General features: G+C 33.7%; 1 protein-coding gene across 1 annotated transcript in view; it reads right to left on the bottom strand.

Moving 5' to 3' along the window:
- rg (A kinase anchor protein rugose) overlaps window positions 1–19,218 on the bottom strand; it is a 1,091,579-nt gene extending 1,072,361 nt beyond the window's left edge. Inside the window, exon 1 of the mRNA XM_075379107.1 lies at window positions 18,906–19,218. Coding sequence (XP_075235222.1) covers window positions 18,906–18,956 — 51 coding nt within the window. The 5' untranslated portion in view covers window positions 18,957–19,218. The remainder of the gene's footprint in view (window positions 1–18,905) is intronic.
- Window positions 19,219–24,153: the final 4,935 nt, after the last annotated feature.

Raw genomic sequence — 24,153 nt, 5'->3', positions numbered from 1 at the left:
TGACGTACGGCTGCTGTAGTCGCCTGCTATGTTGTGACGTCACAGGTGAGCGGTGGAATGAAATAAACGAATAATATTTAAAGTGCTAAAAAAGAACTCGTTCTGGCTGGGTCTCGAACTCGATCCCCCGGTCGTCTCGGTAACTGATGCGTTAAGCCTCGCGGCTACATTTGTCTGACGCCCGTACTAGTGAAATTTTTTCTATGTAAATTGTGAAATTACATTTTTTTAGTTAATTCTAAAGCGTCGTTGCTAGTACCGCCACACCCGACTGAATAAACACGGTACGTGCGGCCGATTTAGTTAGAATTTTGAATTAAATAACCGAAAATATATTATATTTAAATGAAATGATAAATATTCTAAAGTGAGTGTGTGTGTGTGTGTATGTATGTGTGCGTGCGCGCGTGTGTAAGCCGTGCATCTGAAACAACCCACAGCTGTAGGACTTTCACGAAACACGGCTTTAGCTGCGTGACGGGAAACTACTACAACTGTGTGAGCTTTTTTGTTTTAAATTTTGGAAAAAATGAAGTATAATGAAATTTACATAACAGAATACAAATCTAAAAAAAAATCCTACAAGCTGTCGTCAGCTTTTTTTAACTTACTCAAAGGCCTTTTTCCGAATTCTTCTGTTACTATTTTTTTTTTTTTTTTTTTTTGGAATTCTTCGTAAACTAACGGGTTTGTAAAAGAAAGAAGACCTTCCGTGATTTATTTTAATTTTTTATCAAATGAGAAACTTGACCCGTGAGTTTTCAACTAATATTGATTATGCCGAAAGGGTTGGTGCATTACTGACAACGGTTCAAGAATTTCATTAGACGCAAAACTAGTAATTAAAATCAAGTATTATTCATAAATGCAGGTGGTTTCACCTTGAGGAGTATGTTAGTAGTTGGAAATACCGGTCTTGGCTACTGAAAACACGAGGATTTCCTTTGAATTTCCCCTACACCCGACGGTGTGCGGTTTCAAGGCGACGAGTAAGAGGACCCTTTTTTGAAAAAACTGCGGATGCAGTTTCTTTAGAATTAGAAAATAAAGACAACCATTTTTTTTTACGAAAATGATTAAGCGATTTGAAAATAAAAAATCTGATTACTAATTTTATGTAGGTCGAGGAGAAGTAACTGGTTATTCTATTAAAAAGAACTCTTCGGCGCCATGTATTCTACAGAGCAGGTATTTAATGTATCCTTTTTATGTAGTCATTGCAATACTTTCCTTTGAACAGCAATTACTGTAGCAGTTACTTTAAAAAACGCTTACTATTTGTTTTCTTTTTTTTTACGCCTTCGTAAAAATTATTTTTTCTAGTAACTATAAATATCTTTTTATTCATCTTATCAAAGAGAAAATACGAAAATTTAAAAATTTAATTTTTTTAAAAAACCCGTTCTGTATTGAAATTAATTATTGTTTTATTTGTAAAGTAACGAAAAATTACATATCCGACCGGGATTCGAACCCGGGATCTTGCAACTACGCCACGGAGAAATATTGTTTAATCGAAAGAATAAGTTTAATATAAAACAAAATCTCCAAATTAGTCAAGGTAAATGAAAAAAGAATAATTATCGGATAATTAAAACGGCATATTTTTTTTTGTAAATCTCACACGGATCCCTAAAAGCTATTAATTTTAAAAAGCGGTTGAAAACGGTAAGATTAAGATAAATTAAAATTTTGTAATGAAACTTAATAAAAAGAGACGTTTATCGATGCGTTTACGGATCGGTGAAAGAACATAAGTATTATAAAAAATTCATAGCTAAGACTGCGATTAATTAAATCGAGTGTCAGTCGACTCGGGTGTTTTTTGAGAATGCCACAATCTCGCTTACAAAGATATATCTTCTGTAGGGATAGAAAAAGGGGAAGACACAGAAAGCGGTGGTCGAAGGATATATATATAAGGAGCCCTGGAAAAAATAGCGATCAAGAAAAAAGAAAGCAGCGTTGAGGAAACCGAGGCCGATTGCCTTCAGTAATACAATGAGATTTTTTATAACCTTTCTGAATCATCTCAGCCACGTTTTGTTCCAAAAAGGAAACAAAACTTGACGGCTGCGTATCGCTCGTAATTTTCAGCCACGTTTACGCCGAAATCGTGAAATAATTTTGCATTATAAAATCACTTCGCTTCCGTTGAACTTTTCAGAACGCCTCGCATACAGACGTGAAAGGATTACTTCTAGACCGCTGATTCTCAAACTTTTTCACCCATCGCCCGCACTGAGAAAATAACATTTTCTAGCGCCCCAAAAATTTTTAAACTTACCGTCTGTTAAAAATAATAATTACAATTGCTGTTTTTAGGAAGCGCTCTTAAAAACAGCGACTACAATTATTGTTTTTAAACGCGGCTTTTCCGATTTCTGAGTTGAAACTAACATTTTAATAAGAGCAATTAAAACGTATATTTAATCATATTTGGAAGTATTTTTATAAAAATTGCTTTCAAAAAAATTATAATCGTATCTATATGGTTACATAAGAACGATAGTGATACGATATTCAAAATAATAATACGATTAAAACAAAGCATTCGACTGAAAAATTACACTTACATTAATGCGAAGGATGAATCTGATGTGCTTTAACCGGTTTGTTAATATCAGGCTCGAATTTATTTAAAAACAGCCGTAAGTTGCCGCGTTCGGTAACATGCAGCCGATTTTTTTGCTTTTGTTAGCAAAGTTGCTACAGCACTAAATCCACGTTCAGACAAATATAATAATTTAATTTTAAATTGCCGATACCGGAACGTATTAAAAAATAATTCTGTTGATATATTCGAATCCAGTTAAACTTTATTATACTTAACGTTTTCTCTTTTGCACTTTCGCTCTAGGTTTTAAAATACAGTAAACTAATCCGTTTGAAATATATGACTCCAGAATATCTCTGTAGTCTAACGCTGAACGAAACGGTTATCTCTATCCGACCAACCGCTTCCTATCTAACTATAAAAATTGTACGTACAAAAATAACTCTTTCTTCCGGCTAAATACATATGCTTTTTCTAACATCTATGAAAATCAGAATTGTCTTTATTTCACCGTTATTAAACATCACTGCGAATAAACTTTAAAAAAATAGTAGGGGATTTAAATTATCAAATTTTATATATTTTTATTCACGAATAGTACACGAATCAAATTTCTATTAAACTAGTTAGGAAAGAACTGCGCGTGAATAACTCGTGCAACAAATAACAAAATATTATCTGTTCGGTTTTACTTCTTTAACTTTTTAATTTAACACAAAATATAAAAATAAACTTAAAAAAATTCTAAAAAAAGGTTACATAACAGATCACAGTGTAAGAAACGTACTGTACAAACCTATTAACCTTTAAAAAAAAAATCTTTAATAAACATGTAATTATTTTTTCAGATAACGTTATTATTATCTGTAGAATACAGTTACTAGTTTTACATATTATCCTATTTATACAATAAAACCAAATTTCGTTAATATATAACCGTTTACTATATTTTTACCTTGCATAAAAAGCCGCGATGAATTGCATAACTTTTCCGGCTACCCTGGTGAAATTAATCAAAATTATGAATTCTTTTTTTCACATTTTTATATAAAAATATTTATTTATAATTTATGATATACAGTTAAATAAATAAATAAATACCAAAACAAAAAATAAATATTAAAAATTGAAAAACATGACTGCCAAAAAAAAGGTTGCTGACAAACATTGCTGTTTAATATAGGTTAATTTTTTTTTTCCAATCTTTTTTAAGTTATTTATACACACATACACACAAACCAGTTTATATTACCTACGGTACATAGCCTCCGGAACCACCGTACTGCATTACTTTAGAGTATGATATGTATGAATGTAAATGAAGTGTAGTCTTGTACAGTCTCAGGTCGACCGTTTCTGAGATGTGCGGTTAATTGAAATCCAACCACCAAAGAACACCGGTATCCACGATCTGGTATTCAAATCCGTATAAAGCCTTTACTAGGATTTGAACGTTGGATCTCTTCGATATCAGCTGATCTGCGAAGACGCGTTCACCACTAAACCAACCCGGTGGAATGGTGTAGACGAACTAGTTGGACCCAAAACGTAAAGATTTGCATAACAACCCGATACCCTATTTTTAACATGATCACAATTCTTTCCCGTATAATATAGCTATTCCAGCTCTGTTTGCCGGGAAAGTAATATTAATTTTTAATTAAGTTTTAAATTTTAATTCGATTAAATAAATTGATTTTTATAATAAGATATATTTTTAGTAAAATAGAAAACAAAACAAATAAAAAAATAAAATTTAGATTTGAGAGACTAATAATTTTACATATGCTAAAACACAACACTGATTGCCTAAAATACATCAGAATCTCGACAAGTATAATAGAAGACTATCACACGCAATACATTTACTGCTGCTTATATTAATAATAATAATAGTAATCATAACAATACAAAAGAGAACGAGAGAGAGTATATGGATTACTGATTGAAATGCTGCTAACAGCAAAGCAATTACATTATAAATCCATGAAATATATTCAACAAACTAAACAGGAATCGCTTTTCTATTACTGAAATCTCACTCCATCATGTCACACCATCACACAAAAAATTTATTTTCATGTATATACGAAAACAAACTAAACACAGACACCACACTCAAGCACAAGCGGTGGGTATATTAGGCCACTTTAATATACAGACTAGGCGAAAACTCCCTTTACATGTTAATAGCGTAGTACAGTTAGATATGTATACAAACATTGTTATGGATATAAAAAACAGTATATTTCAACTATTACGTCTGGTTAACATTAACATTTACTATCAATAACATTGTTCCGAAGGTTCAAGGTTCATTTATCGGTTTGGAAACAGTTCATTTAGCCGTGTGCGGACACTCGAAGCAAAATGCGGTGAAGCGCCGTCTTGTTGAAGTTTAACGATGCCAGAGTAACTATTCCTCTTGCCTTTAATTCTGGAACCAGCCACGTCTTAATCATATGAAGATAGTTGTGCTAGTTCACAAAACCGTCAACGAAAAACGGTCCAAGCAAATGTTCTGCCGTTATCCCTTCTTTCTTTTTCCTGTTTAGCTTTCGGTAATTACCTTTCAGATAATGCTTTCAGAGGATGAATGAGAATGATATGTACGAGTGTAAATTAAGTGTAGTCTTGTACAGTCTCAGGTCGACCGTTCCTGAGATGTGTGGTTAATTGAAACCTGACCGCCAAAGAACACCGGTATCCACGATCCGGTATTCAAATCCGTGTAAAAATAGCTGGCTTTACTAGGACTTGAACGCCGCACAGCGAAATCCCTTAAAGTATCTGTCGTTGTCTTCTTTGTGTTCTGACGTTCGTGAACCCGTACAGAAGCCACCAAACGCTCCTCAACGGTGAAATCACTTGTATACGTCGCGGTTTAACTCGAGACTCACGTCGTGCCCGCACTTATCGAAGTGTCATGCGCAGGACTCAGCTTATGGCGGGAAATAAAAATAAAGAGTCAATCTGCTGAACAATAGTACAGAACCGTTTTTTTTTTATTGTTTTGTATTCATAACAATTTTTAACTACACGTCTAACTGTACAACTCTATTAATATTTAAAAGGGATTTTTAGCCCGCACTGTATATTGTCGATATTACTACATCAAAAATTCTCTATAGGTTTAATAATAATAATAAAAGACAATCTATTTTAATGCGGCTAAAAAACATTGTAAATTTCCCAACAGATGTACAGTTTATAGATAAATTGTTTACTACGGTTTTTAGATAAATTTACCGTTGTAAGTTATTTACTTTAAATTCAAATTCCAATAATTAATATTCATATAACATATATAGAGATTATAATTGCATTTTAATTAGCGTAATACGACAGCAAAATTAAAACAAATATCAATTATTTATACGGTGGAATTAATATACTGTGACCGGCATCACAATAACAAGTAGCTTATTTGCCGATCATCGTAACGGATCGGTCGGTTACCTTTCCGCCTTCCATCCGGAAGTATCGGTTTCGAATCCTAGTCGGACTACGTATTTTTCGTTCACAACAAAATTCATTACCGCGCTTCGTAGTAACTATTATCGGGCATCAATCAGCTGTTACTATATTAATAAATAAATAATAATAATTATCTAAATACATAAAATTTATTTGGTGTTAAAAATAATAATAATAGCGGAAGAGAATGCAAGAGACGAACGGTTAGGGTTAAGGAAGGAAAAAATAACCAGAGGTGCTGTCGGGCTACTGAGGATGGTTGGAGAGAGATTTTTAGCAAGAGGAACAAGAATGAGTCTTGCGTTTCATAGATTTAGAGAAGGCACTTGATAGAACCAAACGGAAGAAAATGTAGAATCGAAAGACGAAAGAAATTAAAGAATTATACACGAGACAAACAACCGCGATGGAAATAAATTAGACTATAACTGAACGGATGGGTCTAAATCGAGGTGTTAGGCGAGGATGGTGCCTCTCAGTCACTGTACAAAATTTAAGTTAAAGATACGATAAGGAATGTATCGGAAGAAAAGGAAGAAATAATAAATAAAGGACGATCGGAAAATAGGACGCATAGGTTTGCTCATGATATGGTATTTCTTGGTGATGGCACACATGCGCTTTATCGATTGTTAACGGTCCTGGAGGAAGGAATGAAAAGAAATACCGGAAAAACTAAAGTAAATGAAGTAAATAGTAAAGTGGAGTAACGGTAAGAACAAACGAAGGAAGAATAGAAAAAGTAAAAAATTACATATATTTTGATACTATAGTAACAAAGGGTAAGAAGAGCCCGGTGAAAGTAAAAGAGAGAACGGCGAAGCCTTCAATAAGAAGAGGTATTAATGTAGTAAAAATCTGGACTTAAGAGTTAAGGAAGAGATTAAACAAATATTATGTACGAAGTGAAATAAGAGCGATGGAGAAGACGGGGATGGAATGAATTAAGGAAGGATTTTGGAAAATTCCGTTCATACGTAAGGGGGGATGAAAAGGGAAAGACCAATTTTTTAATGAAAAGTTTATATCTCATAAACCGAAGGTGTCATAGCCGTATAAATTAGCGTTAGAAACCCCCTTCGAGAGTAAAAATATTCGTATTTTACATTTTCTAAAAATCCAATTCGGTTGATGGTAAAAGTTTTCACGATAATAAAATCGAAGGTGTACGACACGTGAAAATTGGTATTTAGACTTTTCTTTAAAAAGAAAAACAAGTAAGTTTCACGGTTTTTCAAAAAACCAATTTGGGGGTACTGGCCGAAAATTTTATATGAAATTTAAAAACTTCATATATTCAAGATTTATAATAATTTAACGTAAACAGGCCAATTTGCCAACATATCCGCTAAAAAAGTTAGACAAATCCAAAATTCAGTCGAGCGAATTCGCAGGCCGGTAAATACATATAGAGTACATAAATTTATATAAATTATACATTACGCCTTAAAATGTTCTATACAACGGTACGCTCTACCCAAAAGAACAAAATAGATAAACTAAAGTTTACAAATTAATAAAGTTTTGGAGATGGCGATGATTTTATGAAAATTGTTTTCCAAAACTTTTTCAATAATATATTATTTGGAATCGTATTTCTGACGATATTATTACGCGATGCGCTAAGAAAACATACACAGTAAATTATTCAAACCCGTTCGATATTGACCGATCGTACGATATGAATGAAGTTTGCACATATAGTAAGTATAACTGTAGAGATCCGCTGAGTAGCTAACAATGCCGGTCTGAGCACGCAAACTTTTTAACAAACACCCGCTTGATCCTCGGAATCAGGACTCTTCAGTACACTTCGTGTAATATTAAAAATATAATATCTAAACATACATAATAAATTACGGCATACAAACGTTGATACTAGACTAGTTACACGTGTGATGCAATAAAAACTTAATACTTGTGGTCATTATAATAAGCGTGCTTGTGGTCTTATTATAATGAGCTTGTAGTCTTATTATAATAAGCATTTAATTGCTAATTAACATTTTTCTTTTTATTACATTTTAAAAGAGCAATAACAAACAATACGTTGTAATGCAGAATTGTTTTTTTTTTACTTTGAAAATTACGTCTTTATGATTATATCTATTATCAACGCTAGTTTTTATTACACGACTGCCCAGAAAGGAGTGTATTATACTTAGCGAGTATGCTGTTATGTTTGCTTCTCCGTAGCAACTCAACGGCTGAACCGATTTAAATGCATGACCTCCTGCTGGAATCCTTACGTTGCCGCGAGTATTACAGATTCTGTAAATATATATGTACAAATATATGTATATATATATATATATATGTACAAATAAATTTAAAAAATTCGAGAAAAAATTATGCTATATACAAATGCTAAATATAAAATTGCCACCCGCACGGTCTTTAATTATCCTATATTAAAGCGCAAGTGTTTGTCACCCGCACGCCTAACGCGCTCATTAGAAAATTAAATGCGAATTTCAAAAACCGTACACAGAAGGTTCCGACTTCGACCGCTAGGTGGCGAACTGCGACCCACCGGGTCGGTCTAGTGGTGAACGCGTCTTCCCAAATCAGCTGATTTGGAAGTCGAGAGATCCAGCGTTCAAGTCCTAGTAAAGCCAGCTATTTTTACACGGATTTGAATACTAGATCGTGGATACCGGTGTTCTTTGGCGGTCAGGTTTCAATTAACCACACATCTCAGGAACGGTCGAACCGAGAATGTACAAGACTACACTTCATTCACACTCATACATATCATCCTCATTCATCCTCTGAAGTATTATCTAAACGGTAGTTACCGGAGGCTAAACAGGAAAAAGAAAGAAAAGGTGGCGAACTGTATCGCGTCGATTCTATTAAAATAAAAAAGGTGCTTTGGTGGCTCTTGCGTAACAATCACTAGTACGGTAATTTGGCGAGTTGATTTCAAAACGAACAGTGACGAAATATTCGAAGCGATCTTGCAATCGGTCACCAAGAAATAAATCACTACGTCAAACGAAATGAAACAAGTTATAGGCAACGGGAAGTTTATAGTAAGTGGCGGTTTAACCGAGGTAGCCGCAACCGCCTCTGCCCGAACGGTCATCATCAGAATTGGACAGAGTTTCGCTAACTGGTGATAGTTACTTTTTGCAATGTTTGGTGAACTATATAGATTGGCCAGACTACCCGAATACCGAACAATTTTTGCTCCTGGGCGATTGTCAGTGAACATGCAATCGTCATACAAGTACAATTGTATGTAGTTAATGGACTTATCAAGCCCACTGCGCCTGAAGAATTACCAGAGGACTACTTTAGCAATTTATAGAATCGAGCGTCGAGCATTTTTTCCAGAACCTTGAGCGCGGGACCGTGACCTATCAAAACCGATACTCAGTCGCTATATTTAATTATAATGCTGATTTCTATGAACAAAAGGGTGAAAAGGGGTCATTTCTATGAGGGTGAAAAAGTAAAGTCGATGCCGATCCGTTTCGCAACAGACTTGTCGCTGTGCCGACAAGTGCGGAAAGCATGAGATCTGCAATTTTCCATCGGTGCAGTGTCTGATTCGTTTGTGACGGCAAATAGCCCTGTTTCTACCGCCGCTAAACGCAAGCACAAGTCGTTCAAACGATGAGGATTACGAGAACGAATGCGGTGGCGATAAAATCATTACCGGTAGTATAATCCCAATTGACACCGATATATCAAATATGAACTCTATTTTACCAGATGTTACCGACGATCGTTCGAAACCTATTTATCAGTTAAAGAGTAAATCAGCCCCTCCCATCACCGTTATAAGAGAACAAAGACGAGACGAATCGGCACAGGGATCAAACTCTTTCCAGACGGTAGGAATGGGTTCAGAGAATACATATCAGCGCCCGTAACTCTACTTGACTACTTCCGATCTAGGGTATTGAATAACGAAAGTTTACAAACCGACGAGCATCTGTTTTCCGCCCTCTCAACTAAATAGAGTTACTAAAGGTCAGAAAAATAGAAAAATGTTTCTGTTTGCGGTCGTTACACCAAAATGGAGTTGAGCCTAATAATGTTTTCAAAACTTTTACCTTGTAATGCGTAATATTTCAGGGACTCGGTCGTATTGGCATAAAGCCTTTACAGATTTAATTGCAATGGCCCAACATTTAGGGGCTCCGCACTTCTACATTACACTATCGTGTAATGATGTGCACTGGCCGGACTTCCTATTTTTTTTTTTTTTTTTAGGAGTCGTGTTTTTTAATTTTTAGCGGATTTAAAACTTGTTTATTACACAGTCCATTATTTACATAAATGTATTCATTAATTGAAAAAATATTCAAAGAAGGTGGGAGGTGGGAGTGGCATTCTTCTGTGCACAACTATCTGCCGTTTAATAATCGTGAACCGGTGAGTGATCTGTACGCAACGGGCGTTTGTCGTCAAGGCATTTTACGAGAACGGTGCTCAACGGGAATAGCGACGTCATGGTCCACTTCCATCTTCCCACGCCGTCAAGACACGGGTTCGGCTCTAAAAAAATAAACCAACAGAAGGTCAATGAACCCCAGAAAACATTGAAGGATTCGGGCCTCGATCGGCAAGGAAACGCGCAGCAGCATCGAACCTAAACCGAACAACAGTCCGCCGAATACTCCACAGTAATTTGAGGGTTCACCTTAAAAAATCCAAGTCGTGCGGGAACTGAAACCGTCAGACTACGTGGTCCCATGAATTCCCAAGGGAGGGTTTCAAAGTCCCACGCAGAATCTCAGCATTCGCTTCCAGGAATGCATCCGTTCATCTTATGGACATTGTTTTTACAGATTGAAATTTTTTGTGTCGGAATACTTAATGGCGTGTAATTTAATTTTTGTTTTCAACAATACATTTTTTTTTTTTTACTTTTGTGAGAGTTACTACAAAATTTCCTTAACGGGAAATTTTGAAGTAACTCTCGAATGACCAAAAACTCGCCAAATGAGAAGGGCCAAAACTCGCGAATGAGAAGCGAGGTGTGACACGGCGCGTTGTCGTGGTGAAGAAGGAAGCCAGTCATTGGTCCATTTTTCTGGTCGCTTTCTTCGTACGTCGTTTCGCAAACGTTGCAGTACACCCTTATAAAATTCAGAGTTTACAGTTGTTCCCCTTGGAATGAACTCTGATCGCACTATGCCCTCACTATCGAAAAAAACAACGAGCATGACCTTCACGTTGGATTTTGACTGACGTGCCTTTTTAGGGCGAGGAGATGAACTCTGCATTTTGGTCTCAGGGTCATAGCCATACACTCAACTTTCATCTCCAGTTACAATTTTGGCCATGAAGTCCGGATCTGCATGAAGACGACTCTTCAACTCCGTGCAAATTGACACACGATTTTCCTTCTATTCATCACTCAAAAGTCTGGGAACAAATTTTGCACTCGCTCGTCTCATTTCCAATTCATTAATTAAAATGCTTTGAACGGATCCGTACGAGATGTTAAAGTCTTCCGATAGCTCTCAAATAGTCATTCGCCTGTTTGAACGAACCATTGTTTCCACTTTTTGCACATTTTCAACTCTCTTTGAGGTTACTGGACGTCCTGCACGCTGCTCGTCTTCAACAGACTCATATCCGTTTTTAAATCGGTCATACCACTTGTACACAGTCTTCAAAGTTACCGCATTATCGCCGTACACCGGTTCTAACATTTCGTGAGCTTCTTTGGCACTCTTTTGCAACTTAAAACAAATCTTAATGTTAATGCGTTGTTCAAAATCCATGTTGCGCGACAGACACGATAAACACAACCTCACTCTAGCGGCTCTGGCAGTTGACTGGCAAGCTCGAACGTGTTAAATTTTGTCCCTGCCTGTCTCAGTTGATCACGCTATTGGACAAATTACAGCATACGGATGTAGCGTCGGCAGTTGCCGCTATAAAAATTCATTCACCGTATTTTTGATCACACCTCGTAAATATATATACACGATTTTAATTTTTTTTTAAAGCAATTTTAATAAAACTCTTCCAGATAACTAAGCAAGACTGATTTTGGAATAACTTCCAAATAAGACTAAATATGCGTTTTAGCTGCTCTCATTTAAAATGTATATTTCAAGTCAGAAACAAGATATGCCACTTTTAAAAACAATAGCCGCAGCAGCTGTTTTTATGAACATCTTAAAAACAGTAATAACAATTATTATTTTTAACATATTCTAAATTAAAAAATTTTTGGGGACGGTAGAGAATTTTTGATTCTCAACGCGGGCGGTAGGAGAAAATGTTTGAGAATCAATGACGTAGAATGTAATAAATTAGTTAAGAATAAAAGACTATTACAAAAAAGAAAGGGATAAATCAATCAAATGAACGATTCAGAATTGTTTTTTAACAAAAGAAAAAAATTACGTTAAGCAAAGAGTTTCATAACTTTAATTAACAACGAGATGGAAAAAAGTTTGTTATACAAAAAACATTTCCATTAAAACTTCCGGGAAACTCGAACGTTTAATAGAAATAAAAAAAATTAAAGGCTGTACAATGAAACATCTGTATAGATAAATATATAAGGTTAACAATGTTTTACACGTTTATGAAGTTCTGCGCTCCAAATTAATTGGAATTCATAAGTAAATGAAGCAAACAAAGTTCAGGATTTAATATAATGTAAAACTGAGTTTCTTTAAAGAGGTTTTTAATAGAAGATATGATTTTATAAATACAAACAATTTAAATAATCGATGGAGTAATTGACGGGTAATGGAAAGGGTCAGATTATGACGCATCCTTCTGAAGAGCAACGAAGAACACACATTTTAAGGTAAAAAATGTGGGGCCACGAAACCCCTAACCAAAGTGTCGGCCGTTTAATGTTTTTCATATCTAGTTTCACAAATTTTCTACGGAACCTCTTAAATAACCGCTCAACAATAAAGAAAACGAAAACAAAACAAATAAAATATAGTAAAAACACTTACCTTAAAAAAAACTGACAATACGGTTACCGTACTGTAATACAGTAACTGTGGATTATTTCTGATGCACGGCTTACATATACAACTTAACTTAAAACATTTATCGTTTTATTTAAATATATTATTTTTTTGTTTATTTAATTAACTAAAATGCGCGCGCATAGTGTATTTAATTCGCGAGGGTGTGACAGTACTAGCGGGAACGGTCGGAACTAACTAAACTAATTTCAAAACTTACATCCAACAAGCACGTTTCGCATGTACGATCGGTAGCCGGTGTAGCCGCGAGGCTTATCGCACCAGGTACCGAATCAACCGGGCGATCGAGTTCGAGACACGGCCAGACGTAGTTACGTTTTTACACTTGAAATGTTATTAATTTATTTAATTGTACCACTCACCTGTGACGTCACAATACAGCAGACGACAACAACAATTTTTTTTGGGATGGAGGTGCGATTTTGCTAATATTATTTTTTAATCGTTAACAAATACGCCGAAGAAAAGAATATGACCTTAATTAGGCGAAATCTAGAAATATGACCTTGTTCTACAGCCTCACCCCCTTGAGCTTTTTAAGTTGAAAATATAACGGCATCAATGTCCCGTACATAGAAACGGTCTGAAAAAGTTTGGTAAAAATCGACCCAGTAATTCTGGAGATATAAGGTGATTTAGAGGCCAACACCGAGCACAGACGTACGAACATTAACACCAGGAAAATTTCCATCTGGTTTTTTGGGTTCCTTTGGTGTCAAAACGTCAAGATCCGGTGAAAACCGCAAATGCCCAAATTGGACCGATTACATAATTAATACTTTCTCTTCTAGAGCTACAGCGCTATCTAGACGGGAAAGTAAAAAGCGATTTATTTTTTTATATAAGACCGCTCTTTTTCTGCTTAACCTCCGAAACCACCGTAAAGTATTACTTTAGAGAATGAATGAGGATAATATGTACGAATGTAAATGAAGCGTAGTCTCTAACAGTCTCAGGTGGACCGTTCCTGAGATGTGTGGTTAATTGAAACCCAACCGCCAAAGAACACCGGTATCCACGATCTAGTATTCAAATCCGTATAAAAGTAACTGCCTTTACTAGGATTTGAAGCTTAGAACTCTCGACTTCGAAATCGGCTGATTTGCGATGACGAGCTCACCGCTAGACCCACCAGGAAGGTAGGATATGAGCCCGCTACCGAAAAATAGATAGTTTCGAGGCAGGTACATTTGTTACATTTCGTTTCTCTATGTTTTACCGTTGAAAAGTTATTAAAGGATGGCCATAACAATCTATTTACACCAAATAGACATAAAAAAAAAGAAATTCCCTAATTCTATTATCGGTTTAGGCATAAAAATTCGATTGCTAATCGGAAGCAAAAATTAAAAAACATTAACGTATAAATAGAAATGTTAATTACAAATTAACTAGTTTATTAATCATATATCAATTGTTTAATTAAATTTAAATAATACGAAATGTTAATATACATTCGGCGTCCGACTACTAATACCAATTTAATTAAACTAATTGGCGTTACATATCCAATATTATTAACAGCGATCGGTGCGGCTGGGAAAGAATGTCCGTCAACTTGTAATATAAATAGATACAAATTATTACATTTAATCAATTTTGAGATAGTTAATCTATATATTGATACGAGGTAAGTATTTAAAAATTAAAAGCACTAAAATAATGATTACAGGAAAGAATTAAAAAATTAAAAGGAATAAGAGAAAGTTATAAAAAGTTTTCATTTGAAAAAAGATTTGACAATCATTATATTTTATACGATTAACATTCAATTTAAAATATGTCTAAAAAATAATTATGGTTGTATGAAGATAATTGCTAATCTACAAGAAACGCAAAAGCGAGAAGCCTGCATTTTGATAAAAAAAGGAATGTAGATAAATAATGTAAAAAACCCCTTACGGGCATTCAGGAAGGCGGAGGTAAATTTCACCGGTGTTAAAAAGGTGTCCACTTAACGTTAAGAAAAATTTTTAATTTACTCAATACGACAATGCCGCATATAAAAAAAGTTTCACATGTTTAGTGTACAACAAACCCCACCTTATAATTCCACCAACATTTTGGTCATCCCTTTTCATAAGGGTTGGTGTCATATCAAAAATTGCTTCACATAAAAGATTTAGGTAATGTTTACAGGACTAACGACCGCTTTAAACCGATTCGATACTTTGCCTATTCTCCCGTAATAGGTATGAATTTTTTTTGTTTCCGTAACCCCATTTTTTCCACCCCCTGTGCCAATGGTTGGTGATATCAAAAAATTGTACGTAGATAAGTTGAAGGCTCTTATCGGAAGAGTACGAGGTACTTTAAACGAATTTGATATATTAATAAAAACGTTATAGCGATATTTTGTTATTTTTTTTAAAAAAAAGCTTCCCCGTTTCCAATCCGTTATTTCTGATATTGGCAAATGCGCTTACCTCAAACGATTTATTTTTCGATATGAGACCGCTACGAAAAATAGATCTTTTCGAGGTAGAAGCGTTAACTAAATTTAATTTTTCTATGTTTAACTATTGAAAAGTTATTTAAGGGTTGACATACAAGTAAATCTTATATTGTAAACCCGATCTGGGAGTATATATATATATATATATATATATAATTTATTTATTTATTATTTTGAAAAGTCAATTTTAATGTCAATATTAACACAAGAATATAGATTACTAATCGAAAACAAAAATTAAAAGCAAAAAAAAAAATTCTATCATCAATGTCAAATCCATAAATAGAATGATTCAGGAGGAAAGGAAAATAATTTGGGAACTAATTCTAGAGCTTGAAAAATAAGGAAACAAGTTCGTATAAAACATAACATCATGTAAACATATGTTCGAAAACCATTTGTTTTCGAGTGACGGCAAGCGAAGAATTTCGCCCGTATATCATTTCCTCCGGAGAAATGAGGTTATATTGAAATTTTTAAGGTGGTACATAGGGAGTAAACCTGATGGTACAGTATGTTCTTTGACCTGGAAAATCGAATAATACAACTCCCAGAATTGTTAACTCCCGTAGTTTTCATTATATCATACGTAAAACAGAAAAATTCGGAGACAAAAACAAATTTTTTTTGTAGTAGAAGTACAAGAAGTTTGTTAAATGACTAATAAATCAGTAGATTTTATTATCAGAATTTTTTTAGGAAATTTATTTTCTGAGACAAAAGATGCAATGAAGTCTATGAAAAATAATAAAGCAAATAAACTTTTATAATCGATTAAAAACAAAACTAATGTGTAGGTTGGAATCTGTTTAACTGGTGAACAGGTAGCAACCCCCCTCCACACCGGAAAATGGAATAACGATGAGGATGATATGAATGAAATGTAAATGAGGTATAGTCTTGTACAGACTATGGCCGACCATTCATGAGACTAGTGGTAAATTGAACCCCAACAAAACTTGACAGAAAAATATTGTGAATTTATAAAAATCAAAAAGTTGTTTTTAGTACTGATACGTTTTCACCCTCTCTTGCGACGGATGGCTGAAGCCTAGCGGGTGGCGTGATGGCTGGCTACCAAGTTTGCCGTGGGTGCCCACGGCAAACTTGGTAGCCAGCCATCACGCCACAAGCTGCTCCCTCGAGCACTGTACGTAGCGTCTTCCCCAGTCTGCACTTATAACTGACCCAAGGCGGTCGCGTCCGGATGGACACTCTCAATTCTTGTTCGGATGAACATTACTTTAAGTTTTATTTAGTTTATGTTTGCTATCTTTAACGTTAAGTTACAAGTTAAAAGTGTTATGTTATAAAATTATTTTAAACCGCCAAGACGGCGTACAATTAAACAATCCTTCAGTAATTAACAAGGTGCTGTCTTCATTCATCACCTATGAACAAGTACAGTCCACCCTCGCTTTAAAATCTACCGCAGAGCTGTTAGCCAAGGGCGTCCCGTCGACGTCGCAACATTTTAAATACTACCAAAAATAATTTGAAATACTACTCGTTGTGGTCGTAAAACTATCGTTACGTTTTAATAATAAACGTTAGGCGATTTAGTTGTTTTTGACATAATTTTGATTACGTTTAATTATTTTTGAACTTTTTTCTGTTTGTTGTATTTTAAACTGTACAAAAAGAAAAGAATGTCTACAAGAAACGCAAAAACGAGAAACCTGGCTTTTATTTGAAATAATTTTTATATTCCGGTCGATGTATGGGAATACATTATATAGTTTACATCAGGAACGGATAGATATGCTGCTTAACGGTTAGAAAAGTAACAGCCGCAACATTTGCCTGGTTGGATCAAGAGAATATGTGGTAAAATCCTTGATCAGAACAGCATAAAAAAACTGATAATGCAGTTGCAGGACATTTCCGTCACGCGGCTAAAACCGCGACGGTCGGCATTAACTAAATTAACAAAATTTCACAACTTACATAGAACAAATTTCGCTTGAACGGTCGGCAGACTGGTGTAGCCGCGAGGCTTAACGCTCCAAGTACCGAGTCGACCGGGCGATCGAGTTCGAGATACATCAAGACCCGAATTACTTTTTTAAACTTTAAATATTATTTATTTATTTAATTCTACCGCCCATCTGTGACGTCACAACATAAAAACAACTACAACAGTATTTGGGGTGGGGGGGTAGGGGATGCGATTTTGCAAATATTGTTATTGTTTAATCGTTAACAAATGCGTCTAAGAAAAACATGACCTTGATTAGGCCAAATCTCGAGACACTGAGGGTGACCTTGCTTTACAGCCTCTCCCCGTTCGCCTTCTAAGTTGAAAATTTAATGGAATCAATGTCCCGTATATATCAATAATGTGACCGAGTTTGGTCAAAATCGGTCCAGTAATTCTAGAGATATAAAGTGATTTGGAGGCCGACACCGAACACACGTACATACGAACATTAACATCCGGAAAATTTCCCTCCGGTTTTTTCGGTCCCTTAGATGTCAAAGCCTAAAGATCCGATGAAAAACACATATGCCCAAATCAGACCGATTACAATACTTTCCCTTCTAGAGCTACACAGCGCTATCTAGACGGAAAAGAAAAATACACAAGCGATTGTAAAATTAAAAAAAAGAAGATGTAATTAAAATATATATAAATTAATTAAAATATAAACACGTGAAATAATGTTACGGTAAATAGATGAAGATATTAAATATAAAAAAATAACTACAAACTAATTCACAATTACCAAGGCGTTAATGAAAATTATTTTAGAATAATTTATTTATTTAGAATTTATTTATAATAATTATTTATATATATATATATATATATATATATAAACACTGAACGGGATGCAGAAAATTTACGGTTTCTTAGAATTATTTTGTTGGCGTAATTTAAAAATTTTCCGAAGTGTAAAATTGTTTCTCTAAAAAATATTGATTTAATTGTACGTATTTAAATACATTTGTCAGAAAGATTTTTAAACGGTTCAGTAATTTATTTAAAAAACGGCAACAGAAGCAAAATTAATCAAGCGTAAAGTTAAGACAAAAAAGATCTTTCATCTGCTTTGAATGGACGTGGATATCGTTATTTTTTTATGAATAAGTGATTATTTATTCTTTTTAGCGAACATTACACATCCATAAATAAAAAACACGAATCAATTAACATATTAAATTTTCTAAATATGGGTCTACATTCATACTTAGGCGGGAAACAAATATCTGACTATATATTTATATTTAGAAAAGGTTTTTTTTAAAGGAGCCCTACTACGATATAATAATTATTTATAGAAATGTACACTTACGGGTAATAAATATATATTAATATTGACAAGGTTAGTGTTTTTTATGGCGTTTTAAAGCAAAACAATAAACCGTTTAATATAATTAATAACCCATTTCTTATAATGAAAAAATCTGTTTAAAAATAAATTATAAAACGTACCGTGAACAATGCTTTAACTTTCCATTTTTCTTGCGAATATTCTTCTTCCATTTTTATTGTAACGTACAAAAATTATTATCGCGCAAAACAAAATCAACACCAAACATCATCGTCGACTATAACATTACTGGTATAACACGACAAAAGTAATTTCATATTACACGATAAAAGCCGATGAACAAATCTATTTTTATTTTACAACACATCTAATTCATTTTACAGAACGGATAAAAATAATTAACAATTCAAAAAAAAATACAGTAGCAACAAAATCTGTACAACGTAAAAAAATGAAATCACCTATTTAAACGAATCTATACGTAAGGTTAAACAATTTCACTACTACTGCTCTTGATATTATTATTGCTTTTAAATGTATCACGTGACAGGCCCTACATAAAACCGCTGTTATCATATCAGTAAAACGACCGATCGATAAGAAAAAAAACACTTATATAAATTGACATGTACGTTCTTATAATACCATCGTAAGGTATTTAAAGAGCGGTTTACGTTATGACACTCGAGGTAATTATGCATTATTACATATTATACGACATCTTAATGTATAAAAAAAACATACTAAAAATGTTTACGTATTACCAACATAATAAGGAAAAATTATCGTATTTATACTCTCGCTTATAATTCTATCAAAACTAATTAACACAAATATTACGTAATACGATACTTTAATAAAACTTTTCCGCGCCACTGATATTAAAATAACAAAATATTTTAATATTGTGGTATTGTAGTAGTTTAATATATTATTTTAACGAGCCAGACTATTATCTATTCTTTTCGATAGGGTTTTAGGAAAAAGAATTAGACGTTAGAATTTTCCGTTGGACCGATTAGAAATACATCGCATAATTCTGGGAATAAAAAAAAAAAACAGGATTCAAAGTCAAACGTTTAGCTTTTGTAAATGATTTGTCACTTCCAACGCAAACCACGGAATCGGTAGAAATATAACTTTATCTTCTCAAAGAAAGAGCGGAAAAAACGGATTAAAATTTACATTAAAAAAAATAAATTTATGACAAATATAAAAACACGAACCGATTTCGTTAAACTCGAAATCGGGTCAAGAACTTACAAAGAAAAAGTTGAAAAATATTGAGTGTCCCAAGAAGAGGTATACGCTTTTGATTTATTATCGCTCGCCCATTCCCCCACCGCTTTTATTGAAACTACAAACCGTTTAAAGAAAATTCTAAAAATGTTCTGTGAAAATTTCAACCTTCTAGGATTTACAGAAAAAATGCCGTTTTTTTACCAATGTTGCTGTTGATGGATTTGAATTTGAGTAATAAAATTTGAATTATTAATTCGTAAAAAAATTTATCATAATTTTACGAGTTGTTTTCATTTTCTAATTAACCTATTTTTAATCAATTTTACAGACTATTTTGTAACGAATAAAAAATGTTCTTTATCTGAAATTGATGTTTTTATTTGAAAGACATCATTTTTGTTTCTATAAGTCGTAGAAGTTTGAAATTTTCACGGAACATTTTTAGAATTTTCGTTAAAAGGTCTGTAATGTCTCAATAGAATCGGTGGAGGAACGGGCGAGTGATACTAAATCAAAAGGGTATACCTCTTCGTGGGACACTATAAAGTAGAAAAAAAATCAAACAACGGCTTAGAGAAATGTATAGGGCAAAAAAATTAATTTCCATAAACATAAAAATAAATCATTATAACATAGCAATTAAACCCGAAATTCTTTTACGACGGAATTTTTAAAACTAAAACAGAAAAGGATAAACAAAAAAAATTGAAAAAAGAAAAGAAAAAGAAAACATTTTAAGAAAAATCTTAGTACCAAAAAATAGAACTTAACCTGTAGAATAAAAAATAATTTTGAAATACAGCATAAAACTTTCCCATTTCATAAAAATGTTTTACGGTCATGTTTGAGAAACGAACAAAAATATATCGATAAACAAATTATTCGAATTCTTAAAAAAAAAATTATTCAAGTTTGTTTTTAGAAGTCAAAAAAAGAGTTAAGAGAAAATCATATCTTATTATGAAGGAAGTCTAAAAAAGTAAAAAAAAAAAACGGTAGGTTTCCAAGCCATAATAAAAAAAACTACGAATTAATACCCGGCAAGAAAGAAAGAAAGGAAGTAAAATGGTGAGGGATTATTGAAAAAAGAGAAACCACGATAAAATGAAAATACCAATGTCAACACGGTCCATCGAAACCAGAATGTTTGTTCTTCATTATCGGAAAACCACTATACTATCCTAACTAAGGGGGTGGATTATACTCTACATTATACTATATCGGGTTGCAAACCCAAACCGTATATCAAAAAATCTACGGTCACGATAAATATATGCGATAAATCGATCGTAAATACCGATCGTTTTATCTATGTCGTAAATCATTTTACCTTAGTCGTTGCCACAATATTTCCTGTAAAGTATAACTAAGTTACTTCCTAAAGTAGTCTAAATAACTACTTAGTAGCATATCTACGTACTAGTACAGTACTTAGCGGTATAACTAAGTATAAAGTAAGTGTAGCAGCTATCCTATAAACCAAGGGTTCTTTTTTTGAAAAAGAATCAAAGAAATCCTCTTATCACGGGAATCCGACGACCTCTATGACAGAATATTAGCGTTCCTGTTGTTCATTTAGAAGGATCTAGGTTCTAATCGCGGTCAGGCTTGTTGATTTCTATGCGCACTAAAAACTCATTCATCATTATGAAATTTTAATCGGGCTTCAGCCTGTTGTTTCTAAAGAAATAAATAATAAAATTGTACGTAAGAAACGGTACAGACACACATAAAATTAAAAACCGCAGAGAAATAAATTTTACCGATACAATAAACGTAATAAAATTAAATACTAAAAAAAAATCCCTTTCGGCACGCCGGACGACAGAGGTAGATTTGACCGGTGCTAAGTACGGGATAAAAAATTTCCTCATTAACGTTAAGAAAAACTTCAAATTTACTCAATAGGACAACGGTTGCATGTGAAAAACAGTTTCACGTGTTTAGCATACGACAAGCACCGTCTTACAAGTCCAGCAACATTTTGGTCATCCCTTGCCGTAAGGGTTGGTCATATCAAAAATTATTTCAGACAAAAGTATTAGGTGATGTTTAGAGTATTAAAGACCGCTTTAAACCGATTCAATACTAGGGAGATTTCATTTTTTTTATCTTCGAAACCCGTTTTTTCCACCCTCTGGGCCAATGGTTGGTGATATCAAAAAAACTTTACGTAGATATGTTTACGCCCTTATCCAAAGAATAGTAGGAACTTTAAACGAATTCGATATTTTACTTAATAAGAAAGTTATAGCGATATTTTGTTTTTTTTCGAAAAAGTCCCCCATTTCCACTGCCGTGGTCCGACTTTGTCCATTAACGAACTCGACCGAGATTTTGGGTTGTATATTTTATGTATCAATTTGAAAGTGATTGGCGCAAATTACGGCAGTCATCGTGTCCACAAAAAAGAACTGACGGTGGTTTTGGGGTCTGGGAGATCGAAACGCGATGATATGTCGAAATTTTCCGGAAGTCGAATCAGAGTACTCGTTACAATAGGTAGCATTTTTATGAAATCTACCTAAAAACGTATGAGAAATGAGAAAATTTTAGGATTATTATTTTCAGTTATCATCCAGTCAATATACTTACTAAACGGTAGGAAAGGTAAATTATATTTTCCCGTTTTTTTTTTGTCTCGGGACCACCGTTAGATATTGCTTCAGGGGATGAGACGAAATGGCAATTTTGTGTGGGTTAAAATGCCCGCCTAACCAGGATCCGAATCCGGGACCTCTGGATGAAAGGCCGAACCACTAACATAGGCGCCACGGAGGCCGGTAAATATATACCCTCCCTAAAAATGTCCTAATAAATTGTATTTCTCAAAACTTTAAATATATACTCGTAATATATTTATACAATATTACTAGGAAAAAGGTTACGGTAAACTTCCAAATAGGATGCTGTTCTCATGTTGTCTTACATGCGGGTTCATCGAATCAGTCGCCAACAACGAAAGATCTAGTACGCATATTAGATAAACCTAATATGCTAAACAAAACTAAGTTTACTGTAAGCCAAATTACCTCCTCGTTTCTTCTTGGCGATGATTTCATAAAAGAAACTGACATGAATTCAATAAAACTCGGCTACAACAATGTTTAAAAACGATAACCGATGGTACGTTCAGAAATAGACTGGACCGATAATATTAAGTAAATTACACAGAGATTTGAAGACCAATCAGCATTGCGCATTGTTGATCAACTATTGTTATTTTATTGCCGACTTTGAAATAATAATTTTTCAAATAATTTGTATTTCTGTCATTAATAAAAAAAAAAATATTACCTATGTAATTTTTGTTTTACAATTGTTGTGTAATTTGCAGTTTTTTAAAAAAATTTTAACAGAAATTTTTAACAGTAAATATTCTTTTTACAAATCTTTCACATCATCAAAAAAGAATGTACTGTTTCTAAACAAAATAAGAATTTTTCTAACTTTTCTTTGTTTTATTCAACTTATCTTACACCGTTTTGTTCAGAATTAAATTCCCTACAACTTTGTTTTTAAGGTTTTCTTTGTTAACAAAGTTATTGTACGTCAACCATAAAAAACATGGTTTTTTACCTAAATTTATTGGTTTTCATTCTAGATTTTACAAAAACTACTGCAAATGGTTCTGAGACCGATTTGATTCCATTTTCAGGACAACATCATAAGGAAATCAATAATACTGTCACTTAATCGACGTCCTAAAAATTTCAGTACAACCTCATATCCCGGAGTAGCTGAAATCCGACCGAAATTTTTTACCGGCGGTAACTTGCAAACGAAGCATTTTAGGTCGTATGTTTATTATGATGTTGAATAGATTATGAAAGTGCAGGGAGAAGTTCGTAATACACCTTGAATAATTTTTAAGGTAAAAACGTCATTTGATCGGACCTAAATATTTTTTCTTAACATTTTGGCCTTTGCCGGAATTTTATTGTAAATATTACAAAACAAAAGTCATCAATAATTAAAATCCCTATGACGTATTTGAAATAAAATTCTATCAAGGGTGTAACCAGTAAAGTTACGGAACCGTTGGGGTTCCGTAACCTTTTTTACGTAACGTAGTTTTTTACTACTTCTGTTGTTTTTTTCTGTTCTTAGAGAAGATAAGAGATAATTTTGCTATTTGGGGAATAAAAGTACAATAAATGAACAAAT

The sequence above is a fragment of the Lycorma delicatula genome, chromosome 11 (genome assembly GCF_047948215.1).
Source record: "Lycorma delicatula isolate Av1 chromosome 11, ASM4794821v1, whole genome shotgun sequence".
NCBI classification, from domain to species: Eukaryota; Metazoa; Arthropoda; class Insecta; order Hemiptera; family Fulgoridae; genus Lycorma; species Lycorma delicatula.
The sequence above is the reverse complement of the archived record's forward strand: the minus strand, read 5'-3'. Positions and strand labels throughout refer to the sequence as shown.